The sequence below is a fragment of the Pristiophorus japonicus genome, chromosome 5, assembly GCF_044704955.1.
Source record: "Pristiophorus japonicus isolate sPriJap1 chromosome 5, sPriJap1.hap1, whole genome shotgun sequence".
Lineage (NCBI taxonomy): Eukaryota > Metazoa > Chordata > Chondrichthyes > Pristiophoridae > Pristiophorus > Pristiophorus japonicus.
In genome coordinates, this window is record NC_091981.1 from 106,504,201 (window position 1) to 106,531,358 (window position 27,158).

Consider the following 27,158-nt stretch of genomic DNA (forward strand, 5'->3'; position numbering starts at 1 on the left):
GGCCACGAGACCATCCGACGAAAACTTTTGACTGTAGAGACACTGACCCTCAGTAAAGCTATTGCGCTAGCACAGGCGTTATGTCCACCAGTGATAACACCAAACAAATCTCTTAGCACAAAAGTGCTAGCAATGTTCATAAATTAACTGGAACTGTGTTTGTGAACAGAAATGTACAGGGCAGAACCCACGAGTCTGCAACTGCCAGCAGGCCTCAGGTGATCCAGATGACTCAGAGTCCCCAACAAAGGATGAATGCAAGGCAGTTCACACCTTGTTGGCGTTGTGGAGGATTCCGTTTAGCCTATTCATGCCGCTTCAAAGGGTATGTTTGCAAGAGCTGTGGAACAATGGGGCACCTCCAACGAGCTTGCAAACAAGCTGCAAGCTCTGCAAAACTTGCTAACCACCACGTGGTAGAGGAAGATCGGTCCATGGTGGTTCAAAGCAATTTTGAGCCTCAGAGAGAGAGGAGGCAGATGCAGAAGTACACGGAGTGCACACATTTTCGCCGAAATGTCCACCTATAATGCTAAACATAAAATTGAATGGCTTACCCGTAGCCATGGAACTGGACACTGGCGCTAGCCAATCCATCATGAGTAAAAAGATGTTTGAGAGACTGTGGTGCAACAAGGCATTCAGACCAGCCCTGAGCCCCATCCACACAAAACTGAGAACGTACACCAAAGAGCTTATCACTGTCCTGGGCAGCGCCATGGTCAAGGTCACCTACGAGGGCATGGTGCACGAACTGCCACTCTGGATTGTCCCAGGCGATGGCCCCACACTGCTTGGAAGGAGCTGGCTGAGCAAAACCCGCTGGAACTGGGATGATATCCGAGCGCTATCACATGTCAATGAGGCCTCATGTACCCAGGTTCTTAACAAATTTCCTTCCCTTTTTGAGCCAGGCATTGGAAACTTTTCTGGGGCGAAGGTGCAGATCCACTTGGTCCCAGAGGCACGACCCATTCACCACAAGGCGCGAGCGGTACCTCACATGATGAGGGAGAGAGTGGAAATCGAGCTGGACAGGCTGCAATGCGAGGGCATCATTTTCCCAGTGGAATTCAGCGAGTGGGCCAGCCCGATTGTTCCAGTACTCAAAAGTGATGGCACGAGCAGGATTTGCAGTGATTATAAAGTAACTATTAATCATTTCTCTCTACAGGACCAATACCCGCTACCTAAGGCAGATGACCTATTTGCAACACTGACAGGAGGCAAGACGTTCATCAAGCTCGATCTGACGCAGGAGCTGGAGGAGTCTTCGAAGGGCCTCACCTGCATCAACATGCACAAGGGACTGTTCATCTACAACAGATGCCCGTTTGGAATTCGGTCGGCTACAGTGATCTTCCAGAGAAACATGAAGAGCCTACTCAAGTCGGTACCACACACGGTGGTCTTTCAGGATCACATATTGGTCACGGGTTGGGACACCGCCGAGCACCTACAAAACCTGGAGGAGATCCTCCAATGACTAGATCCCGTAGGGCTGCGGCTGAAGAGGTCGAAATGCATCTTCATGGCAACAGAAGTGGAGTTTTTGGGGAGAAAGATTGCAGCGGATGGCATTCGGCCCACAGATGCCAAGACAGGGGCTATCAGGAATGCGCCCAGAGAGGCACCACTAAGTTTGTGGTCCTGGCCCTCCAGACCATGGTCGAGGATCCATGTCGACTATGCGGGCCCGTTTCTCAGTAAAATGTTCCTGGTGGTGGTGGATGCTTTTTCAAAATGGGTTGAATGTGAAATAATGTCGGGAAGCACCACCACCGCCACCATTGAAAGCCTGAGGGCCATGTTTGCCAGCCACGGCCTGCCTGACATACTTGTCAGTGACAACGGGCCATGTTTCACCAGTGCCGAATTTAAAGAATTCATGACCCCCAATGGGATCAAACACGTCACTTCGGCCCCGTTTAAACCAGCCTCCAATGGGCAGGCAGAGCGGGCAGTACAAACGATCAAACAGAGCCTTAAACGAGACACAGAAGGCTCACTCCAAACCCACCTGTCCCGAGTACTGCTCAGCTACCACACGAGACCCCACTTGCTCAAGGGGATGCTCCCGGCTGTGCTACTCATGAAAAGGACACTTAAAACCAGACTCTCGCTGGTTCACCCCAATCTGCATGATCAGGTAGAGAGCAGGCGGCAGCAATAGAATGTAAACGATGGTTGCGCCACTGTGTCATGGGAAATTGATCTGAATGACCCTGTGTATGTGCTAAACTATTGACATGGTCCCAAGTGGATCGCGGGCATGGTGATAGCTAAAGAAGGGAATAGGGTGTTTGTCGTCAAACTAGACAATGGACAAATTTGCAGAAAGAACCTGGACCAAACGAGGTTGCGGTTCACAAACTGCCCTGAACAACCCACAGCAGACACCACCTTTTTCGAGCCCACAACACACACCCAAAGGATCAACGACACCACGCCGGACCAGAAAATCGAACCCATCACGCCCAACAGCCCAGCAAGGCCAGGCTCACCTAGCAGCCCTGCAGGACCAACAACATGCCAGCCCAGTGAGGGCACAGCCAACACACCAGAACAGACATTTGTACCGAGGCGGTCCACCAAGGAAAGAAAGGCTTCTGACCGCCTCACCTTGTAAATAGTTTTCACTTTGACTTTGCGGGGGAGTGATGTTGTGTATCTGTAAAAGACTGAGGTCACTGTTACTTTAACCTCGCTATGTGCAGCCTCATCTGTGATAGGAACACAATACCAACGGTACTAAATTTCGGGCCCACTCTTTGCAACTTCCTTTAGCTGCTCTTCTGGTGTTTGATATCATCTACAACATGTTACTTCAGCACCTATTATGTTTATTTTCCTCTCACTTTTATCCACATATATTCACAGAGCCAGCTCTTGGTTTTATCTTCCTTTTCAATCTTCTGACTTTTTAACTGGCTGTTCTCTTTTCAAATATTCACTATAATATCTGTTCAGCTAATGCAATGAATCCAAAGGCACTTTTATATTGAAGAAGCATCTCATCTCTTAGGCTGTCCCTCGGAGTTGAGGAAGACTTGCTTCCACACTAACGTGAGTTCTAAGGTGGCTGATAAGTCCAATGCAGAATCGACAGACTCTGTCACAGGTGGAGCAGGTGGTGGTTGAAGGGACAGGTAGGTGGGGTGCTTGGTTTGTCGTATGCTCCTTCCAATGACAAACATGCAGGACTTCCATTATTGAATCACTCTGTAATGTAAAGGACTGAAGCTACAGAAAGCAGGTGGTAACAGATGTCGATATTTAACCACGTAATGTTTGACCATGTGACACTTGATCAAGTGACATTTGACCATGTGGCATTTTCCCACAGTTTACAAATATTATGGTACTGAGCATCCAGTCTGTTACTGTATGGCCCATCCAGCTTACTGCGTAGTTGTGGCCTGTTCTATTGGACAACCTGACCAAAGGTTCTCGAACTGTTGTCGTGGTTCACAAACCGTTCAGAACATGTATAGACTATGAAAAGGCAATGCACAGGAGGCTTCAGCCTGACCTCCTCACACCACCTTGACTTGAGCTGTGGAGGAGGAAAATTTCAAATCGATGGAGCGAGAAGTCCTGCAAAACAGCTCTTTAAACATCAGCAGCTTCATCTGAAACTGTATAGCTAAAACTGAGTCAGCAGTTTCTTATATTCACATATATGTTCCTCACCATCTTTGTTCAATCCTTAAACATGATAATAAAACTTATCTCAAGCTCTAGCTTCTCAAAGATCAAATTTCTCCACGCTCAGAGATACAATACAATGAATCACTACTAGCAGACAGCCAGTTTGCAATTGCCAGACAACTGGAAAATAATATGTTAGAGGTTATTCAAAGCGCTAACGTGATGCATTTGCTCCTGGGTTGCTCACAGTAGTATCCGGGTGATTCATCTTTGATTCCGGGAGACTCTCGGACAATCTGGGAGGGTTGGCAGCCCTAATCAGTATACATGTGTCATGAGTGTAATAATGTAAAGAAAATGGTGTTTAACTTTCCTGTCTCTTCTTCCTTTAAAGCAAAAATAAGTTTGCTTTGTAATGTTTCATGAAGACAACGCCCATTTAAGTCCATGTTTCATATCCAGAACTGATGCTCCATGAGAACACCTTTGCAAGTGGTAGAAAAGTACCTGAAAACATTTACCCATTGCTTGAAGGATTGTGAACCACACAGACAAATGATGCAACCTCCAATGCCTCATGCATGCAAGGACAGTCAGGAAAGAAAGTTACTGTGGAAAAACTAAAATTTCTTCATAATAGGTCAATTTTCTGATCCAAATATAATCAGATTACCTTCGACCTTCTAAACATCTATTCTTAAGCCTCAAATTATTAAAGTATAGGAAGGTTTTCTCTCAGCACAGTGTTCCGACACATTTCTTAAGCTTTCAAAATATCTGTTTCATCTGGCATCAGAACTAATATATTCAATATGGTCTTGAAGATGGAGGAGACACACCTTCTAAAAGCTTAACCAGTGTGTCGGAAAATCTGTCTATTATTTGTCTTGCTGATGAGAATTTTGTTTGTATATTTTAACTTAAATTCTCACCCACAAGGGTAAATAATGATAAAGTATATAGTATATTGTGAGAGTGCACGAGTATAGCATGATGCAAAGCCAAAATAAACTCATAGCATTCTGCAGCAGTACACATACTTCAAAGGTGAGCACTACAAAATAGTACACACCTGTATGCAATTCAGGTGCACACCCGTGTGTACTGCAATAATTGTGATACATATTCAATTCTAACCTAACAAGTATCATGTGATTCTTCTATTATGCCTGCTTCCAATCTGGGTTATTCAAGGTTGAAGTTTTGACATTCGTGGTACTTTTATGAAATGCAGCCATGTCCTCTGGGCTTACTGTTTGAATCTATCGCATTTGTTACTGCAGACCATCATAGAGAGATTACATGTGTGTTGAGTCACCATGCTGTAGATCAAACTCAATACCAGGTCAGTAGAGGTGAAAAGCTCTCAGTGAGATTAGTGTCTGTTAAATTTGTTAGGCAGCAATGTAATCCCTTTACAGTATTTTCAAACAAAGAACATTGATGAAATTCTGTAAAATGAAAAGTCTGGTGTTTTAACTTTGTTCTTGTATTATTTAGCTGGATATGTTGCATTCAGCTTTCTAAAGTAAATCCTGTGCTAAGAACTTCTTACTCCATCTCCATACTATACATTATATTCTCTTTATAATTTCTGTTTTTTGCCTGTTGAGATGAGGCTGCGTGTACAATGATTTGAGTCCACTGCAGGTCCTTAACAATTCTAAACCATGAACAGCTGCCATTGCTTAGCTGCCTTAGCATGGATTCTGATGTGGATTGTAGAGGGGTGAAAGACAATAATCCGACATGCAATTTCATTTTCAATAATTTTCTCATTGCTAGCTGTTGTAAAGTAATTGCAGGTTTTTGGGATGATTAATTGGAAATTATAAATATTTTCAATAACATAAATAGTCATTTCAGTAATATTTATTGTTTGCTATCTCCTTATCGCTGTGAAAGGCATTTGGACAGTATCCTTATTTCAGCCATGTGTTAAAGAAGATTGTGTGAAAATGCCAAACGGCATTTATAATTGTAGAAACAAACAATGTAAGAGAATGTTGACCTGGATGCTTACTATTTAGCATTGGTCATTGATAGCACTGTTTATAGCATATTGCACCTTAATTGTAGAACAGCCTATGATTTAAATAAAAGGATCTGGGATAAAGATTCTTGGGTTAGACATCATGCATCTGCTAGATTTAACCAGTGTTATGAGAATAAATTTACAAGTTTCGCCCTCCAGGGTCACATGTCGGGAATTCAGGCTCAGGGGTTATTGGGTCCTGTAAGATTTTCCATCTATTAATTTTATTGGACAGAAAATCCTGTGGGACACACTGCTCTCCCCACCCAAATGTCCGAAGCTTAATATTGGGAGAGGAATTTGTAAAATTACCCCTATAGTGGCAAAATAGTACTGATGTTTAAAATTATGAAAAGTTTTGATAGAATGGTTACAGAGAATGTTTCTACTTGTGGGGAAGAGCATAACTAGAGGCCATCAATATAAGATAGTCAGCAAGAAATCCAATAGGGAATTCAGAAGAAAATTCTTTATTTGTGATGAGAATGTGGAACTCGCTACCACAGGAAGTGTTGAAGCAAATAGTATAGATGCATTAAAGGGGAAGCTAGACAAACATATGAGGGAGAAGGGAATAGAGGGTTATGCTGATAGATTTAGATGAGAAAAAACAGGAGCAGGATCGAGTGGAGCACAAATGCCGGCATGGACTGGTTGGGCCAAATGGCCTGTTTCTGTGTCATATATCCTATGTAATCCTATGTAATATTGTCCGCAGATACACCTGCAAATTCAGTTGTTTTACAGCAGGTACTGTTATCCTTTATAGTGCACAAACAGCCAAGAAATGCTATGCTTATGCTGGGATTATGCTTGAATCCCAGGATTAAGTTACAGACAAAATTAGATTAAAAAATATTTCCAATATTTGTCCTTCATCTTTATTTATTGTAGAGATAATTTTAAATGTTTTACCATTATTTCACATGATCAAGGGGTATGGAGAGAAAGCAGGAAAGGGGTACTGAGGTTGAATGATTTATGTTTCTCTGTTTCTATGAATTGTAATTTAAAAAAAAACAATCTTTGTATTGGGAGCAAGTGGGATGTGATTGGATACTTTGGGATTCGTGCATGAGGGCCAGAATTCTGCTTGGTCAGATATGTGATCATCTGGGCTTGACTGTGTGGATTGTTTCTTGATCACCATAATGAACATTGCATTTCTGTTAACTATGTGGATCGAGCAGACTGAGCTGAACTGCAGCTTTAATGAGCAATGAAGCTGGCCAAGAACATGTTGTTCAGTCTCAGCATGAAGGATCAAGCATTTCAGCAGAAATTAATGAGTCACCAGGGTCTGATCAATGATGCCTTGGAAGATACTGCTTCAGGTCGCTTAGCTTCATGCTAGAACTGTGATCCAGGGCATCTGGTTGACTTTTACACTGGGGCCTGATGAATGAAAAGCTTGCAAAATGCTGTTAATCTTTTGAAATTACTTTACTTGACTGAAAAGCAGCTTTATGCAAGGCCTCTGAATACATTCTAAATATTAATTGTTTATTAAAATCACTGACTGGGTTGCAACATTTAGTTTCAAAATACATTGCAAAGTCCTGTGCCAGATTCTGTCTCTGGAAATAAGTGTCAACATTTAGCTGCAGTACCTCTTACTTCTGTAGGTGGCTCTGTGATAGGGTTTGCAATGGTAAATCTCACGTAATGTTCAATACTAAAACAGCAGCAGGAATACAGTATATTCTGAGTTCAGAATTTAAAAAAAAGATTGGGCTGAATTTTCAGGCCTCCTGCCCTGCAGAAACGGAATGGTAGCAACCTGAAAAATGAAGTGCAAGATCTTACCACTAGTTATGCTGTTGTGGTGGCCATGGTCATTTGGCTGGGGTCCTCTGAGTAGGTACTGCAAAGCTGATTGGGAATATTTTACTTGGGGTTTTCTATGTTAGTATACAAGTACTCCTACCCCTTAGAGCACATTCCATTATTTTACCTTTTATTTATGTTAAGATAATGGGCTTGTAATTTCCTGGGTCAGTTTTATCATCCTTTTGAAATACAAATGTCACATTTGCCTTCTTCCAGTCCTATGCAATCACATCTGTACTTAATGATTCTTCCATATGATAGTCAATGCCACACAATTTTCCTTTATTGCCTCCTTCAACACCCCTAACCCAATGATTGAGCTAGTCTTAAGTGCTCACTTTATTCAGTCTTTCTGTCATGCTGATTTCAAAACCCTCTAGGTTGCAGAGTATACTCCAGTTCTTGGATAGCAAGTTATAGCAGTGTTATCATCTCTAGTGAATACTTCTAACAGAAAAATTAATTTAATATTTCAACTGTTTTATCTTCTTAAACTTCCCTGCTACTTTTATATTTGAGAGTTTGTATTTTCTCTCTAATTGCTCTTTTTGGGCTCAATTTTCCCCAGTGATTGTGCTGTTTTTTTTGAGCACGCTGCTCTTTTTGGCCTAAGTTGAAAAACCACAGTTTCCCCAATCAATTTGCACCAGCATAACTCAGTTAGTTATGATTTTTTTAGAACAGTTTTTTTTCAGCCAAAGGGGGCGTAACCAGCCATCTACACCAATTCTGGCCATTTCGGGAAGTTTGGCCAGCTGAGAGTTACTCCAGTTGTGTTTAGGCCAGCGTATGTGGCCTCTGCAGAAAAACCTTCCCTAGAGTTAAGGAAATCGGCGCAGGTAAGGAAATTGGCGCAGCAGATGCACAGATACACAAAAAGAAATGAAAAACACATAGCAGCAACTTACCTCCAACCCCGCCCGAAGGCTGTCCGGTCCCATTCTCGGTCCCCGGTACACACACAAACACACACACACACAAACACAAACACAAACAGAAAGAGAGAGAAAGAGAGAGAGAGATGAAAATCCGGGGACCGAGAATGAGACCGGACTGGGAGAATGGAGACTGAGAATGAGACCGGACCGGCAAGCCCTTCGGGTGGCGTTGGAGGTAAGTTGCTGCTATGTATTTTTCAATTCTTTTAATGTGTTGGGAGCTGGCTGTATGCTTCACTTTGCAGCCTCAGCTTGCATTGTGTCCTTGGTACCATGGAAGCCTGATCTTTTTGACACAGATCAAGGCTCCACCCCGAAAACTAAAGGTCGGATTACACCATGCCGAAATGAAAAAATCCAACGAGGAAACCTAGAATTTTTTTTGGGGGCGTACTTAGGCCTCCAAAAATCGTGTGTAACTCTTCAAGTACGCCAAAAAAATGCTTTGGGGAAAATTGAGCCTATTATCTTTATTATCTGTAGCTGAATCATTTCAGGATTTTCTTTGCGGCTTCTAATATCTGTTTTATCCTGCTTTAGCAAATTCCTACATTCCTCCCAATATTTTTCCCGCCTTGGCTCATTTGGGCATTTTATACCTTTTTTATTGTTTCCATTTTAATTGATATTCATCTTTAATAAGCATTTTGGTGAATGCTTGTTTATCTTACATTTGTGTTTCTTGGATAGATATTTATTTTGCATACTCAACATTATTTTGTTAACTGAGATATCTTTCATTATTATTTTCTAGTTAATTTATTCTCAGTATTTTTTAGGTTTATATGTACAACTTTGGTGTTTCTTTTCCTCTTTGCTTTTCTCTTTTTTAGTTTTTTCAATTTGCCCACCAGTTATACAGTCCTTTTCATTGACTTCAATTGAAAGAGAAATCGGGTGCGGTGTATAACTGCTCCAATATCGCCATTTTAAACTAGCGCTAAAGGTAAAAATTACCCCCAGTGATTTTTACTTATTTTTCTGTTTTTTATTTGGTCTTTATCTCGGTTCTCTATTTCTCACATTTTTTGTTGATCTCCTTTGGCTTTGCATTACCCTCCCCCACAATTGATGTGTTTGCTGCACATGGAGTGAGAAAATATCTTACTCCGAGCACCTGAAGCAATCCAACACACCAAAGTCAAAACCAAAATACTGCGGATGTTGGAAAGGGATGATGGTGCAAGGCAAAAGGAGATAGCAATGAGGCAAGTTAAGAAACAAAATAATTTTGATTCTAGATAGGGTATAAATGGAAAGGGCAGAAGCATCAACGGCTGCCATGGGAAAGAGAGAAACTTTACACCCTATCGAGACTCAAGATATTCTGCCATTTCCATTTACACGCTATATAGACTCAAAAATGTCTCTCTTTTCCATGGCAGTTGTTGATAATTCTGCCATTTCTGTTCACACCTTATCTAGATTCATATTTTGTTTCTTAACTAGCCCCATTACTATCTCCTTCTGCGTTGCACCATCATCCTTTTTGTCTCATAGGGCCCTCTGGAAAAACGGCGCATCTCGATAAGGTTCGTCGACTTCCTGGAAGAAAAAGGGCGACGAAAACTTACATTGTGATTCTCCGGTCTCCTCAGGACGTCTTCGTGCTCGGCGTGGCACAGGGGGTCGGGGGTGGAGCCAGGTCCCGGCGCTGAAAACAGTGCTGGGACCTCTGCACATGCGCGCTAGAGTGTGCGCACATGTGCAGTAGCTCCAGGCCCCAAGGCTGTGTGGGAGGGGCCCGACCCTAGCCTTGGCTGAATGGGCTCACAGGGCGAAGATCGGACTGGACCTCCCTCCCGTTCAGCTGCCTCCCTCTCTCCCCCCCTCCCCTCCAGTTCAGCCTTCACCCCCCTCCCTCCCCCTTTTCTCCCCCCGCATCTTCTCTTCCCCCCCCCTTTCTCTTCCCCTCCCCCTTCCCCCCATCGTCGGCGGGGCCCACCGACATCTCGCTGGGGGCGGGCCCTGCCTGAAGTGTCGTCGGCGGTGGCAGCCCATAAGAACATAAGAATTAGGAACAGGAGTAGGCCATCTAGCCCCTCAAGCCTGCTCCGCCATTCAATAAGATCATGGCTGATCTGGCCTTGGACTCAGCTCCACTTATCCACCCGCTCCCCGTAACCCTTAATTCCCTTATTGGTTAGAAATCTATCTATCTGTGATTTGAATACATTCAATGAGCTAGCCTCAACTGCTTCCTTGGGCAGAGAATTCCACAGATTCACAACCCTCTGGGAGAAGAAATTCCTTCTCAACTCGGTTTTAAATTGGCTCCCCCGTATTTTGAGGCTGTGCCCCCTAGTTCTAGTCTCCCCGACCAGTGGAAACAACCTCTCTGCCTCTATCTTGTCTATCCTTTTCATTATCTTAAATGTTTCTATAAGATCACCCCTCATCCTTCTGAACTCCCAACAAGTAAAGACTCAATCTATCATCATAAGGTAACCCCCTCCTCTCTGGAATCAGCCTAGTGAATCATCTCTGTACCCCCTCCAAAGCTAGTATATCCTTCCTTAAGTATGGTGACCAAAACTGCATGCAGTACTCCAGGTGTGGCCTCACCAATACCCTATACAGTTGCAGCAGGACCTCCCTGCTTTTGTACTCCATCCTTCTCGCAATGAAGGCCAACATTCCATTCGCCTTCCTGATTACCTGCTGCACCTGCAAACTAACGTTTTGGGATTCATGCACAAGAACCCCCAGGTCCCTCTGCACCGCAGCATGTTGTAATTTCTCCCCATTCAAATAATATTCCCTTTTACTGTTTTTTTCCCCAAGGTGGATGACCTCACACTTTCCGACATTGCATTCTATCTGCCAAACCTTAGCCCATTCGCTTAACCTATCTGAATCTCTTTGCAGCCTCTCTGTGTCCTCTACACAACCCGCTTTCCCACTAATCTTTGTGTCATCTGCAAATTTTGTTACACTACACTCTGTCCCCTCTTCCAGATCATCTATGTATATTATAAACAGTTGTGGTCCCAGCACCGATCCCTGTGGCACACCACTAACCACCGATTTTCAACCCGAAAAGGACCCATTTATCCCGACTCTCTGCTTTCTGTTAGCCAGCTAATTCTCGATCCATGCTAATACATTTCCTCTGACTCCGCGTACCTTTATCTTCTGCAGTAACCTTTTGTGTGGCACCTTATAGAATGCCTTTTTGAAATCTAAATACACCACATCCATTGGTACACCTCTATCCACCATGCTCGTTATATCCTCAAAGAATTCCAGTAAATTAGTTAAACATGATTTCCCCTTCATGAATCCATGTTGCGTCTGCTTAATTGCACTATTCCTATCTAGATGTCCCGCTATTTCTTCCTTAATGATAGCTTCAAGCATTTTCCCCACAACAGATGTTAAACTAACCGGCCTATAGTTACCTGCCTTTTGTCTGCCCCCTTTTTTAAACAGAGGCGTTACGTTAGCTGCTTTCCAATCCGCTGGTACCTCCCCAGAGTCCAGAGAATTTTAGTAGATTATAACGAATGCAGCTGCTATAACTTCCGCCATCTCTTTTAATACCCTGGGATGCATTTCATCAGGACCAGGGGACTTGTCTATCTTGAGTCCCATTAGCCTGTCCAGCACTACCCCCCTAGTGATAGTGACTGTCTCGAGGTCCTCCCTTCCCACATTCCTGTGACCAGCAATTTTTGGCATGGTTTTTGTGTCTTCCACTGTGAAGACCGAAGCAAAATAATTGTTTAAGGTAACGGCCCCGCCCGTTAAGCCCCTCCCCCCCTCCCTCCCATTCAGCCTTCCCCCCTCCTCCCTCTTTTCTACCCTCTTCTCTTCCCCCCCTCTTCTTCCCCCCGTCGACGACAGGGCCCACCGGCATCTAGCTGGTGGTGGGCCCTGCCCGAAGTGTCGTTGGCGGTGGTGGCCCCCCCTCCCCTCCCATTCAGCCTTCCCCCTCCTCCCTCTTCTCCCCCCTTCCCTCCCCCCTTCTTCTTCCCCCCTCTCCTCCCTCCCTCTCCTCCCTCCCTCCCTCCTCTCACTCCCTCCCTCCCTCCTCTCTCTCCTTCCCTCCCTCCTCTCTCTCCCTCCCTCCTCTCTTTCCCTCCCTCCCTCCTCTCTCTCCCTCCCTCCCTCCTCTCCCTCCTTTCTCTCCCTCCCTCCTCTCTCTCCCTCCCTCCTCTCTCTCCCTCCCTCCTCTCCCTCCCTCCCTCCTCTCTCTCCCTCCCTCCTCTGTCTCCCTCCCTCCCCCTCTCCTCTCCCCTCCTCTCTCCTCCTCTCCCTCCCCTCCCTCTCCCCCTCTTTCCCCCCCCCCACCCCTCGCTGTCAGAAACACAGAGACACTGACAGAGACAGAGAGAGAGACAGACAGAGACAGAGAGAGAGACACTGTGGGGTGGGAGTACGCCCCATCCCAACACGCTGTTGGAGGGCTCCTGGTGCTACAATAGGTGAGTAGAAATAATTTTTTATTTATTGATTGATTTTTTTTTTAAATATTTTATTTTAAAACATTTTTTGATTGATTTATTGGTTGATTTATTGATTTATTGATTTATTTATCATTTATTTTTGATGGTGGCTCTTTATTTGTAAAATTGAAGTGTTTAATGTTTGTATACTTCCCTCCGCCCCCCGCCCCCATCTTTCGTTCCCTACGCCTGATTTATAAGTGTAGGCAAGGTTTTTCTGAGCGTACAAAAATCTACACTTACTCCATTCTAAGTTAGTTTGGAGTAAGTTTTCGCTGCCTAAACTTTCAAAACAGGCATAAGTGGCTGGACACGCCCCCTTTTGAAAAAAAATCTGTTCTAAAATGAAACTAGTCAAACTGATTAGAACTGGAGCAAACTAAATGCCAAGAATTGCAATTTCTAAGATGCTCCTTTCTAAACTAGTTGCTCCAAAAAGGCAGGAGCAACTCAGGCTGAAACTTGAGCCCATTATCTCTTCTGTCTTTCACCCTATCACAGACCTTCCCTCTTGTTCTTTCCTTCCCTCCCCCATTTCCCAACCCCTACAATTGCTTAAAAACCTGTTAGATCTCTAACTTTTTCCAGTTCTTACGAAGGGTCATCAACCTGAAACGTTATCTCTGTTTCTCTCTCCACAAATGTTGCCTGACCTGCTGAGTATTTCCAGCATTTTCTGTTTTTATTTCAAAAAACCTAAGTGTAGTGTTTTAGTGGCAACAATTTTAAAATAGCAGCACAAAACCCTGTTGTGCAACAAAGTTTGCAGTTTTCCTAACATTGATGAATGTGGGTCCTGAATTCTTTTCCTAATGTATATGAATGCTGCATTTATCATATCTTGCTCCTAGTTGTTTGCGACAATATATAATTATACAATAATTATGCTGGTTTATATCTTCAATAAAATACTCGTCCCAATGGGCAATGCACTGGATGAGTGATTTCAGTGGTGGTCAACATACACATTGCATAGGTCACCCTTTGCAGAGATGCAGGGGAAAAATATGTGTTCGCCAGCAAAGTTTCCGGTGTAGAATCATCATAGAAACATGGAAATTTACAGCATTTCGGCCCATCGTGTCTGTGCCGGCCAACAAGAGGCTATCCAGCCTAATCCCACTTTCCAGCTCTAGGTCCGTAGCCCTGCAGGTTACAGCACTTCGGGTGCACATCCAAGTACTTTTTAAATGTACTTTCAGGCAGTGAGTTCCAGACCCCAACAACCTTCTGGGTGAAGAAATTTCCCCTCAAATCCTATCTAAATCTTCTACCAATTACTTTAAATTTTTTGTCCCCAGGTTGTTGACCCCTCTGCTAAGGGAAATTGGCTCTTTCTATCCACTATATCTAGGCCTCTCATAATTTTATACACCTCAATGAAGTCTCCCCTCAGCTTCCTCTGTTCCAAGGAAAACAAACCCAGCCTATCCAATCTGTCCTCACAGCTAAGATTCTCCATGCCAGGCAACATCCTCCTAAATCTCCTCTGTACCCTCTCCAGTGCAATCACATCCTTCCTGTAATGGGGTGACCAGAACTGCACGCAGTACTCTAGCTGTGGCCTAACTAGTGTTTTATACAGTTCATGCATAACCCCCCCGCTCTTGTATTCTATGCCTTGGCTAATAAAGGCAAGCATTCCGTATGCCTTCTTAACCACCTTATATACCTGGCCTGCTACCTTCAGGGATCTGTGGACATGTACGCCAAGGTCCTTTTGTTCCTCTACATTTCTCAGTGTCCTACCATTTAAGGTGTATTCCCTTTCCTTGTTAGCCCTCCCCAAATGCATTACCTCATACTTCTCTGGATTAAATTCCATTTGCCACCGTTCTGCCCACCTGACCAGTTGATTGATATCTTCCTGCAATCTATAGCTTTCTTCTTCATTATCAACCACATAGCCGAGTTTAGTATCATCTGCAAACTTCGTAATCATACCCCCTATATTCAAGTCTAGATCATTGATGTATACTACAAAAAGCAAGGGACCTAGTACTGAGCCCTGCAGAAACAGCCTTCCAGTCACAAAAACACCCATCAACCATTACCCTCTGCTTCCTGCCTTTGAGCCAATTTTGGATCCCATTTGTCACTTTGCCCTGGATCCTATGGGCTTTTACTTTCGAGACCAGTTTGCCATGTGGGACCTTATCAAAAGCCTTGCTGAAATCCATATACACTACATCAAACGCACTACCCTCATCGACCCTCCTGGTTACCTTCTCAAAAAATTCAATCAAATTAGTCAGACACGACCTTTTCTTAACAAATCCGTGCTTGATTAATCCATGTCTTTCTAAATGAAGATTTATCCTGTCCTTAAGAATTTTTTCCAATAATTTGCCCACCATTGAGGTTAGGCTGACTGGCCTGTAATTACTCGGTCTATCCCTTTCTCCCTTCTTAAACAAAGGTACCACATTAGCAGTCCCCCAGTCCTATGGCACCACACCTGAAGCCAGAGGATTGGAAAATTATGGCTAAAGTCTTTGCTATTTCCTCTTTTGCTTTGCTTAACAGCCTGGGATAAATTTCATCCAGGCCTGGAGACTTATCCACTTTCAAAGCTGCTAAACCCCTTAATACCTCCTCTCTCACTTTGTTTATTTCATCAAATATTTCACACTCCTCCTCCCCGATAGCAGTGTCTGCATCGCCCCTCTCCTTTGTGAAAGAAGATGCAAAATATTCATTAAGAACCATACCCACATCTTCTGCCTCCACACACAGATTACCCTCATGGTCCCTAATAGGCCCAACCCTTTCTTTCAAGTAACTGCAGTTATTGGCCGCTGGAAATGGCCGCAACGGTAACCGAGTGAAATTGGTCTGGCGGCATGGAGATAAGTCACGCAGTGCTCACCGTCCTGGTGGCATTGCTGGAGGGATCTGAGACAAAGTTTCTGTCCAGGTCCAGCATTGCAGCTTCCCACAGTCTCTGTGAGCGAAGCTGTGGAGCTCGCAAGGAATTGTGGGCAATGAAGAGGTTGGGAATTAAAGGGGCCATGGATACTGAAGCAATACAAAATAAATGCAGTGAATCAATACATTTTTCAGCTCTTTCTGCCTGTTAAGAAATATTCAACATTTAAAGGAAGTTCCAAATGTGAATATTCAACTGTTAAAGCTGAATTACCTTCTTAATCTCAACAAATGGAAAAACTGCCTCAGCACCAACACAAATGACTCAGCAAGCCAGGGAAACGGCACTGAGGGTCTCACACGCAGCATTCAAGCTTTGTGCAGGGGGTCAAACTGCAAGACAGGCCCTCTACCCACAGAGGCCAGGAGGCCCTCCAGAAAGAACGATGTGGGAGTACATCACTAAAGCAGTCACTGCCAGCAGCATCGCCCCCACCACCTGGCTCCAGTGCCCAAGAAGCTTCATGACCTCAGACCACTGGTCAAGGTCAGTGAATGCATCTTCAAAAGCTGTCTCCTACCAACTGCACCACTAGCCTCACACACTGCTCAATGCACACCTCCCAATCACTCACCTACCAACAATCTGCACCAATGACGAGGCACACCTCCCATTCCTAGCCCCACTGCATCTCCTTGAAGGAGATGGCGTAGGCCATTCTTGGCAGGACCATGATTGAGCCCTTGGCCAGGGGTGAATCTGAAAGATCACAAGATGCGGGTATCCTCGTATGTTATCCTCCTTCTGCCATGCACCGCTTGCTTTGCCCCCCTTCCCTCACCACAACTCCACCCTTGTGCCTCCCTCATTTCACACATCCAAGAAATGCAGCCTGCCCAGCCAGTGGGTCAACAAGAATAGGCAGCCTGCCCAACCAGTGCGACCACAGGCGGATGATTCCATCCCGGATATCCCTGCCACAAAAGGGCTGTCTGGAATGCCTCCTTCCATTTGATTCCTCCTCTTTGGCTTCCTCTTCCTCTGCATCTTCCTTTTCTGCGTCTTCCTCTTCCCACTGTAAGCGGAAGCTGTAAACGTGAAATGACAGCATAAAATGCTGGAAATACTCAGTTGATCAGGCAGCATGTTGACCTGAGATGCGAACTCTGTTTTGCTCTCCACAGATGTTGCGTGACCTGCTGAGTATTCGCAGTATGTTCTGTCTGCTCAAAGGCCTTCATTTACCATTGAAGCATTTGCAAGCATCCAGCAGCATTCCCTACCCATTTTAAAAACGTTTCACATCTATTCCACCAAGCCACCATTTCAATAAAATTTAAAAAAACAATCCAAACCCTTAACTTCAAACTTACCTGAATAATGTGTGTGTTCCTTTAAGAGCTGCAGACATCACTTCTGTCAACCTGCATGCACGCCAGGTTAACCTGCCATGCTTAGGACCCAGGCTAGTGTTGAAGTGCGCGTTGGTGCCATTAAGTCGGCATTGCACGCAGATTGACATCACCACGCTGCCAGTTACTGTCAGCACAAATGGAAAGAGGTATATGGTGGCCACCGCGGGAATCGCCACTGTATTTTATAGTCTCTTGAACACTCTTCGTTCAACTTAACTCTATTTATTTGGGAGATCTCAGACAGCCATGTGGAGCTTTAAGATGGCGCTCCTTCACAGACCCTCTCTCAATACAGCTCCCTATACCTCCTAGCTAGAGGGCACTATACATTATATCAATACTCTTAGCTCGAGGGCGCTATGCATTATCTCGTTACACATTTCCTTTCATAAGAAACAAAAATGAATTAAACTTAGCTTCAATATAAACGGGTAGTTAACTTCTTATGTATTACACAACTACAAGTTTAACACACAACAAAACTTTGTCTTAACAATTCTTTATCCAAGTGTAGCATGTTTCACACTTTGAAACTGAATTTGGGCTGAATTTGGCGCAGGTTACATCCACAGCCACCGAGGATCTGTTGGAAATATATGTTTTCTGCCATCTGCCATCCAGGTTCCGCCTGGCGCGAGATTGGTCGCCGAAAGATCCGTCGGCGTGACGTCATGCCGCCCACCCAAGCCGGACGCTGCAAATCGGCCATTTTGGTGAGGGATGCTGGCCTCTGATCGACCTGCCACCTGCCAGAAGAACCGCTCGCAAAAAGCAGGTCTGACCTGGCCATGAGTCGGGTGGCAGAGAGAAGGCTCCGAGTGCTGCAGCGTTGCACATCGCGGCTATGGTGCAGACACTGGACCATCATGTGTGGGACTGCTGGAAAAAAGTTAGATGGATGTTGCTTTACTTTATTGCTGATGGTCATGTTTAATTTGGATGTGATAAAAGCGATTGAAAAGTGTCTAGGCTGATGGAAACTTTTTTCTTTGACCTTGCTGAAAGACCTTCATTGAGAAGCCCAATGGTGAAGGCAAAATAATTATGAATAAGTGAAAAGTCACACTTTGTCCATCCAAGCTGATTAATTAATTCCGTGACACAGTCTTTCAAGAAGTTCTCAGGGAAGCACTACATATCACATAGAGAGTGAGAGGATTAGGGTTAGAATGATCTATTGTAAGCCTGAGACAGCTACAGACTCTGACAACATTTGTATGGGAGGAAAAGTGTATAAAGTTACAGCTATTCGACTTTAGGGGCAGCGCGATTACAGAGCAAACTAAGGAAGGACTACGGTCAATAGAACACAGCAAGAGACAAGCACCACGGTGACTCAGTGGCCTACCATTGAGGTTTCACATAATGTGCCTTTCTTTGTACTGCAAGGAAACTACTTCATAAAATCTGTTCTGATTCATCACAAAAGACCTGTACCCAGCGTGCCTTGTTGTGGTGATGGCCATAAGTCTATTCTGTAATTAATCAGACACATCGAATAGCCCTCACAGCACATAAAGCGTGTTGCGATGGCCTGATGACTGCATCCATTATACAGTGCAGTTATATGTGGATGGGAAGATATTCCTGATAAAGCAGATGACCTGAGGGACAAATGTATGTTTCTCACAAGGCACCACACATGACGTTAAAATCAAACACTCACCAAGTGAGGGTGAACAATGTGAGTGTATTTACAAGTGCACAATAACAAAGGTTACATAACATTATAACATTTACAAACATTTACACCGCCAACACTCACCCCTCTACCCGGCACCACCACCTCTCTTCCCTCCCCTTGAAGCGATGCCCAAGTTCCTCTTCCTCACCCCGCCTACACCATGGCATCCTGCTCCCCTGCCCCTCTCTGCCTCTAGTTGACGAGGCTGTGCAGGAGGGCAGCGGGATGTCTGCAGACGTGTGCGTCTTGGTGAGAAGGCAGGGGGCATGGCCGAAGATGCCGGGATTGCCTGCTACCCCGGAATTGTCTGCCTTGAAGGTGTGGGGTCAGGGGCTTGAACTGCTTGTCCAGAAGCCATCTCTTGCCTCATCGCCTCAACGGTCTCGGTTGTGCACTCCAATACAGTGATGAGCCGATCCATCTTGTCATCATGCTGCTGGGTGAAGGTGGCCATGCTGGCAGCTATCCCAGTCATGGTCTTGAGCATATCGTGACCTATCTGCACGCTCGTCCGTGATAACTGGACCATCTCCAGAATTGCAGAGAGCCGTGGTGAATCCTCAGGTAGATGCTCACTCCTGGTGGGTTCTGGCACCTTGCTTGCCTTCGCTCCACGGCCTCTGCACTTGGTTGAGCTTGCCAGTGTGGAGTCCATTCCAAACCCCAGGAACTCGGAGGCCGACGCTGAGGTTCTGCTGACACCTGGCTCACATGGCAGGAGGCTGCTGTCATCTTGTTCCTGTTCCTGGAGCTCAAGGGACTCAAAGACGGGCCCTTCTCCCTTCTCTCTCTCCTTCGTGGCTCAGGGTGACGGAGGTGAGAACAGTGGAAATAGGTGATCTAGGGGCGGTGGGGGGAGTTGGTGGAGCGGGGATCGTCTGTCTTGGGCTGGGGCGACATCGGCATGGGAAACGTTGGGGTCTGACGACTTCCCTGATGGCCAGAGGTCGATGATGTGCCTTGATCCGTGCTGTCCGAGTCATCATCTGCAAGTAGAGGATGACTTTTCAGTCTGTGGGTGGGAGGGGGTGGAGGAGAGGTGGGTGGTGATGGTCAAGCTGAGATGTCAGTCATGCCATCTCACATTCTGCCACCAAGGAGTTCTATCTCTACATGGGCACAGCAATAATGACCAACAAAGTGTGCGGTAAACCGCGAGTGCATTAACATTGCATGTCCTTTCACACCATGAACGTCGTTCACACCGGAGATTAGTATAACCGTGCCATGCTGTGGCATCAGATCTGCATCAACATTTGTGATTGCACGGCGACGGGCACCCACCAATGCCACGCACACTCCTCCAGCCTGCTCAATTCGTCCACCTCTGCTGCTCCCCCTCCCGTCGCTCTCAGGCTTGTTGCCTTGGATGCTTTTTTCTTCTGCACAAAGAAACGTTGCAGCCTTTAGCCCCTTTGCTGATGCCTCACACACACACTCCCACACGCACACACATCTGGCGCATAACCTTTTTGGCATTGGACAGGAGGGGGCGAATAAATTTGTACTCACTCTTGCTGCCGCTAGCAAATTGTTCCAACATTTCTGGCATTGGTCCCCATCCCGCTCAACATTGCCCATTGCGGACACGATTTCACCGATCTCTCTCCAAATGCGTCGCTATTGGGGTAGGGGAGGCTTGCCGCGACCATCCTGGGTGAGGTCTTTGTACCTGCACTCCACCTCAGTCACGAGGTCCTCCAATTCCTGCTCATTGAAGCATGGAGCTCTGGGCCTGGTTTTGACAGTCTTCATTGCTGATTTCTGGTCACTCATGGTCAATGATGAAACGAATGGCTGCGCAACAAGTTGTGTGTCTCAATTTCTCCGACTGCCCCCTCTGTAACTTTCAACTCTGTCCTCTCCAACTTCCAACTCTCTCCTCTCAATCCCCTCCCCTCTCACATCACGGGTGGAATAGAGTGGTGTGCCTTTATGCGCATGCGTTGTACAGCAATCAGCCTCAAAAGGCCCCGAAAGGACGACATGTCGGAAAGGCAAAAACTACTACAAAAAATAAATCGCAAAGTCTCGCGCATGTGCATTGGAGGCCCTCCGAAGATCCCCAAGTGGAGAGGCCTCCAACTGTCACATACTGAGGATGCCGGCTGCTCACTCCCTTTCCCACCCAGCGAATGCCGCTGCCTGCCGCTGCCGTTACCGCCCACAGGACGGCGCCAAAAGTGGCTCCCAACAGGAGCCGGTGGCAGCGGGCGGCAAAAAGGTAGGTGCTGCCTGGGGGCCGCTAAGAAATGGGCGGTGACCAAATTCAGCTCCATAGTCTTTTATACCACTGTTCTGTCCTGGCCAGTAAACGGATTCGTGGGATGTCGAAGAGTGCTCTTGACGCCAGTGTGAGCAGCATGAAATCGCCAACGAATGTCGGATCTCAGGGATTTTGGTATGACACAGCGATCGCCTTTGAAGACTAGGCCACCCTGTGTTGTGAGTTTGTCGTGAACTTTGAACTATGCATGCATTTCAGGCGGGCATTCATGTGTCGTTTCTGGCCATCCCGTTGTGATTTGTTGTGTAACCAGTTGTAGTGTGCAGTCACTTGCAGTTGCTCGTTGTATGATAGTCAGTCCTTGTTTGAAGAGTGGGAGAAAGTCTACCATGTGGGATGCATTCCACTGCAAATCCTGTCGGTAATCTCTCCACGTTTTCAAGGTATGTGCGCAAGAGGGTGTCTGCTAGATACTTTTCTTTTTTTGGTTGATACTTTATTTCGACGTCATATTGGTTGAGCTTAATGAGCAGGCGTTGTAGTCACTTGGGTGCTGCAGATAACAGCTTGCATCGTATAGCAACCAAAGGCTTATGGTCTGTCCATAGTGTGATCTTGCGATCATATACATATTGATGGTTTTGTTCCATTCAGAAGACTTGAACGAGCAACTCCTTTTCAATTGGAGAGTATCGCGTTTCTGCTGGAGTGAACGCCCGGCTCATGTATGCAATTGGTTGTCCCTGTTGCAGAAGGACGAACCCAAGACTCTTGCTCGAAGCATCTCCTTGACCTTCGGTTGACATCAGGTTTTAACGCTAGCGAGATGTTTGCCTTGTTCGTAGTTTGCGATTCACGAGGTTCATTTCCCACTGCGATATTCTGATGTTGGACTTTTATCAGTTGTAGCTGTTGAGCAATGCGTGAGCCAATCAGTGCTGCACTTTGGCCCTCAATGATCACAAAGGGCACAATGTACTTTTACTTGTTCTTTGTATTTTCCAGTGGCACATTACAAGTCCCTACCCCTGGAATGGTTGCATGGTTGTCATAGAGTGACAGTATTGTCTTAGGTTCTTTTATCTTTAAGCCTTTTGGTAAGTATCTAAGAGGTAGCATGTGGCCCTACAATCTATTTGCATTTTTACCATTTGACCTTTAATGGAGAAGGTAGCCATAATCTTGTTAGGATACTTCCTGTCAGCTTTGTCCTTGATTGTGTGATCAACTTTACCAAGCATCTTTACAGTCATGACTTCAAAATCAGAATCATAACTTTCTTCATATTGTTATGTCTTTAATACTCTTATGAATGACTCCACGAGGTTTAGTATATTGTACTTGAGCTGTTGTGACCTTAGTCCCATTTATTGTAACTCCAGAGTGAGGCACAAGCATGGTGAGCAGCCTTTTATACTGGGCCCTGCACACCTACGCAGGTGACCCTCAGGTCTCCCACCGCAGTGTCCTCTAGTGGCACACCTTATGTGACTATACAGTTAGTATACATGGTCTGCATACATGACAGATATAGTGCATGAACTTTTGGCTTGCCCTCATATGTAGGATTATGTGTGGACTTCTATCTCGGTCCTTTCTGCCTACACTTTTGAGAAAAGTGATTTAGTTTGCCGCAACTTGTGCAGGTTTTTCCATATACTGGGCATTTCGTTTTTGACAGCTCATGTCTTTTGCCACAATATCTGCAATTGTTCGTGAACTCTTTGTCTGTGAATTCTTTCTTTGTGGGTTGGGGTTTCTGTCTGTCAGCTTTGACATCTTCAGAGTCTGGTTTAGTGAGCTTCATGGATTTCATTTGCGCAACTGTGGCCTCTGTAGCTTTACAAATCATTACATATTTATCGAGTGTTAGGCTTGATTCTTGCAACAGCCTCTAATGCAGAGTGTTATCAGATATTCCACAGACTATGCAGTCTCTGATAAAAACATCCCTCAAATTGCCAAAATCACATGATGATGCTAGCTCTCTCACTTTCATGAGATATCTGTCAAACCGCTCGTCCCCTTGTGCACAGTTGTTAAACTAGTACCGTTCATAGATGATCTTGGTTTTACCTTTACGGTGCCCTTCCCAGAGCTTCAAAATAATCTCAATTTCCTTCTTGTCTTCCTCTGATTTGTAGGGAAGATTATTGTGGATATCTAGGGCATCGCTGCCAATGGCAGTGATATACGTTGCAACTCTAACTCTATTTGGTTTTTCCACAATATTCGTGATAATTTCATAGCTGCCCCATGGCTGTCTGAATTTTTTCCAGTTGGTTTTCAAATCGCCAGTCACCTGCAATGGAGGTGGGAGAGGAATGTACGCAGGAGTTGGCACTGTGGTCGTCATGATAGCTCGCTACAGTTTAGGACTTTGAGTTTGTCACATACATGTATACAGTTCAAATACCCAGAGGACTAGAACAAGTCTAATAGTAAAATATCATCGCCATGTAATTGTAGAAATACTTTCTCAATCGAGGCTCTACAATAACTTATGCCACTTTAAGTTTACTTTGCTAATGCCTCTAGATTATTTTACAAGCTTATGACTATTTATCATCCTTCACGGATCCACATGCGATGTGTAGGAAGCATGCTCTGCACTGCACTGCTTAACGTCGATTTCGATCGGCTCGAAAAAGTCTTACAGTTCCAATATTTCGGTCGTAGATGCATTCAACGAAAGATCGGAAGTCTCCGCTTCTGGCATCATGTATTTTGCCACCAGCTAGTGAAAGAGCGGTGGCCTCCATTTTATCGTGGAGTGGCAGTGAGTACATGAATTTCTGGCCCCCAATCTTTATTTAAGACGGAAACTTTGGGGTAGCAATTCGAATGCATTTTGCCCAGATTTCGGGTCTAAAACGGGTGCAACAATGATTAATTTTTCAGTGCTAAATTTATCAGGGACTTTTTTTAGGTAGCCCTGGCAGCCACCTGATTTTAATATTGAAATGAGGCTCAAACACCCATTTGGGACCCATTAGCTAAAATTGTGAAAACTAGTCAGCTTGCACTACACTGAAATAACAGCCCCCTAATCAGTGCCTCCTCCACATTATTGGGATAGAAATTCCAGCCTCCCGGATCCGTACTGAGTGTGTACGGACCTGGGAAGGCATCGCAACAGCCGGTTTTCAGCACACAATGTGCATGGGCTGAAAACTGGCTTTTCTGATCTGTCAAGCTGGAGCTTGACAGATCTTCCATATCTCGGCAGCCAGGACATTTGCATGGGCAAGATTGCGGTATTTACCTAAATATTGCCCAGCAAATGTCCTGAAAACTCTTGCGCCTGATTAAAGCAGGTGCATAACCTACTTTTACAGGCATAAGAGTTTTAAAATACACAAAAATATTTTAAAATAAAATTATAAAACCACATTTTATTGTTAAAAACCCTCCCCACTATGATTGTATTTTAAACCATAATTAAAAAAACTTTTTTAAAAATCGGAAAAATATATATTTTTTATAATACATAAATAACTTTAATTTAAATTAATAAAAATATGTGGTATATTTTTTCTATTTTTTTAATTAGTGTTTTGTGTATTTGAGGGGGTTTCTCATTCATAATAATGGGAACTCCAACTTACGGAGTTCCCATTATTATGAATGAGAACATACTTTACCTGATTGGCTGCCCAGAGCCATGTGACTGCAGCTCCAGCCCTGCGGATGTCCTGACATGCACGCGCTGCGACACACAGTCAGTGGAGGCCTCAGGACCGGAAACTCGCGTAGGTGCGCACCTTTTAAAAGCTTTTTACCTGATCGCCCGTGGGAAGCAGCCGACCGGGATTTCTGGGCCAACAAGCGGCTGCTTGTCCCTGTTGGTCTGTTTGCCATCCTTCCCCCTGCACTTACCTGCGGACTAGCTCGCTATCCAAGATGGATGAAATTGGGAAGAATGAATCAGGGTTGCCTGATTGGCACCAGCAGCTCACCGCTACTTTTACAATGAGACCCAAGGAAAATTCCTCGTGGTCCTAGGGTTTCTGTCTTCGGGCACAGATATTCTCATTATCCAGGATCCCAATTTTATTGGAATAATTTGTATTTTGACATTTTCAGTATTGGTATCTCTGTCTCATGGTTTGTGAATTGTGTAGAGTCATGTTACTGATTCATTTTTGCAGTATATCACTGCTCAGTTTCTGTTATCTTTTGTAAGAATAGGAAATATGACTGTTTTCTTCTAATAAACTATTAGAAGCAGCAATTAATTTCAGCATGCATATGTATATCTATTATCAAAGTGGTAGTGCTAGTTGACTTAAATTAGTTTTATTTATGCAACTACACACATTGGTCTTGATATTCCCATAGGTAGTAAGTGTACAAAACTGAATTTCCAGCTTTAATTGCCATAGATATAAGCCCTGTCATTTGTTTCCCACAGCTGGAGCTCTATCCTCAAGAGGCATAATTCCAGCTGTGTATTTAAGTGTAATTCCTGGGGGAGAGGGGTTGCAACAAAGAAATTGCCTTTGTTTCAACTTGACCTCGCTTACTGTTCAGGCAGTATTCCCGCCATCTCTTCAGTAGCAGCATTGTTCTGTTGTGGCCTAATCACTGCCAGACCTCTGCTGGGCAGTTATTTGAATACTTTAATATACTGCTGACCAAAGTGCACCAAGCAGCGGGATGATAGGTTTATTGCCAGCATGAAAAAGTTATTTCCCTCCAAGAGCAGTATCCATGCCATTATATCCCAAAAATGCAAAAAGATGCAAGACTACAAACCATTATTGACACATTTGGAGAGTTCCTTTTTTAAATCTTAATGCCCAAGAAGACAAGATGAATACATATGAAAGGTTGCATTTTGTTTTGTTGAATGTAATGTGTTATGTATTTAACCCCTTGCAACCTGTATCACACTACCATCAGAGGGCCTACCTGTTGGAGTCCCAAAGGATCCCAGCATCCCTTGGGAGCACGGTATATAGCAGGCCACCCACGAGGTGCCTGCACACTGGAGTCTTATTAAAGGAGCTAAGGTTACACTTGCTCATTGTACATAGTACTCAGTTTCATCCTTTATTATGAGTATATCATAATGATTATTGCTGTAATGACATTAAAACGAAAATGGTTTGCCTCGGAATTTTTAAAAGCAAGAAAATCTTTGAAACAGGGACTTTAAAAAAAAAAGCACAGGTGCCAGTCAATGAAATGCAAAGCATGAATCTTGTAATGAAGTATGATTACATGCATTTTAATACCAGCATGACTTCTACCATTTACTTTGACATCTGGGTTTTTTGGGTACTGGGGAGAGAATGTGCATAACATCTTCAATATGGTAAACTTGAAAAGCAATGAGGTTTTAATTAGCATTCTTTGCTTTGTTTTCTTTGCAGAGGCTTAAAGCAGCATTGAGTCAGCACCCTACGGCTTTGTCAAATGGAAATATGAACATGATGGGTCAAGTAATGGAGATGATGACATCCAGGCAGGAGCAGGCACCACAACCACACCATCACATGCACTCACATCCGCACCAGCCCCCCTCTCACCACCCCTTCTCACATCAGCATCAGCATCATCCACATCAGCATCAGCATCAGCATCATCCACACCATCACCAGCAAAGTCACCCCCATTCTCATCCACACCTACACACACACCCGCCACAGCACCATACCCCCCCGCTGCAATCTCTGCCCACAGGAGCACAAAATCAGGTAACTCATCTAAGGATGCTTATAGAATGTATTACAGGTTCATGGTTGTAGCACTGGTGCAATGGAAAATGATGCGGAAAACCTTCTGTTTTCTATCACTTGATGTCAATAACACAGTGATAGGGATCTTCTTCACTAATTAGAGAACATTTTTGTAATATACTTTATGCATTGAGATGCGTCTTAATAGAACTGCAGGATACAATTTATCTGGTTATTTTGTGTAGCAGCATCATTGTAGTTGATTTCCTCTAGTTGGTGTTTCTAGCAAAATTATAAATGCATGCTTTCTAAAGATATCTATGGGGTAGAATTACATCTGGGACCAGACTTGGTGCTGTGGAGTTAGCACGTGCTTG

General features: G+C 44.6%; 1 protein-coding gene across 6 annotated transcripts in view; it reads left to right on the forward strand.

The window, feature by feature from the left end:
* Positions 1-27,158, forward strand: part of creb5b (cAMP responsive element binding protein 5b) — a 666,872-nt gene that overhangs the window by 621,320 nt on the left and 18,394 nt on the right. For all 6 annotated transcript variants that reach the window (XM_070880829.1, XM_070880832.1, XM_070880831.1 and 3 more), the window contains one exon: positions 26,476-26,799. In XM_070880829.1, the coding sequence (XP_070736930.1) occupies positions 26,476-26,799 (324 nt within the window). The remainder of the gene's footprint in view (positions 1-26,475; positions 26,800-27,158) is intronic.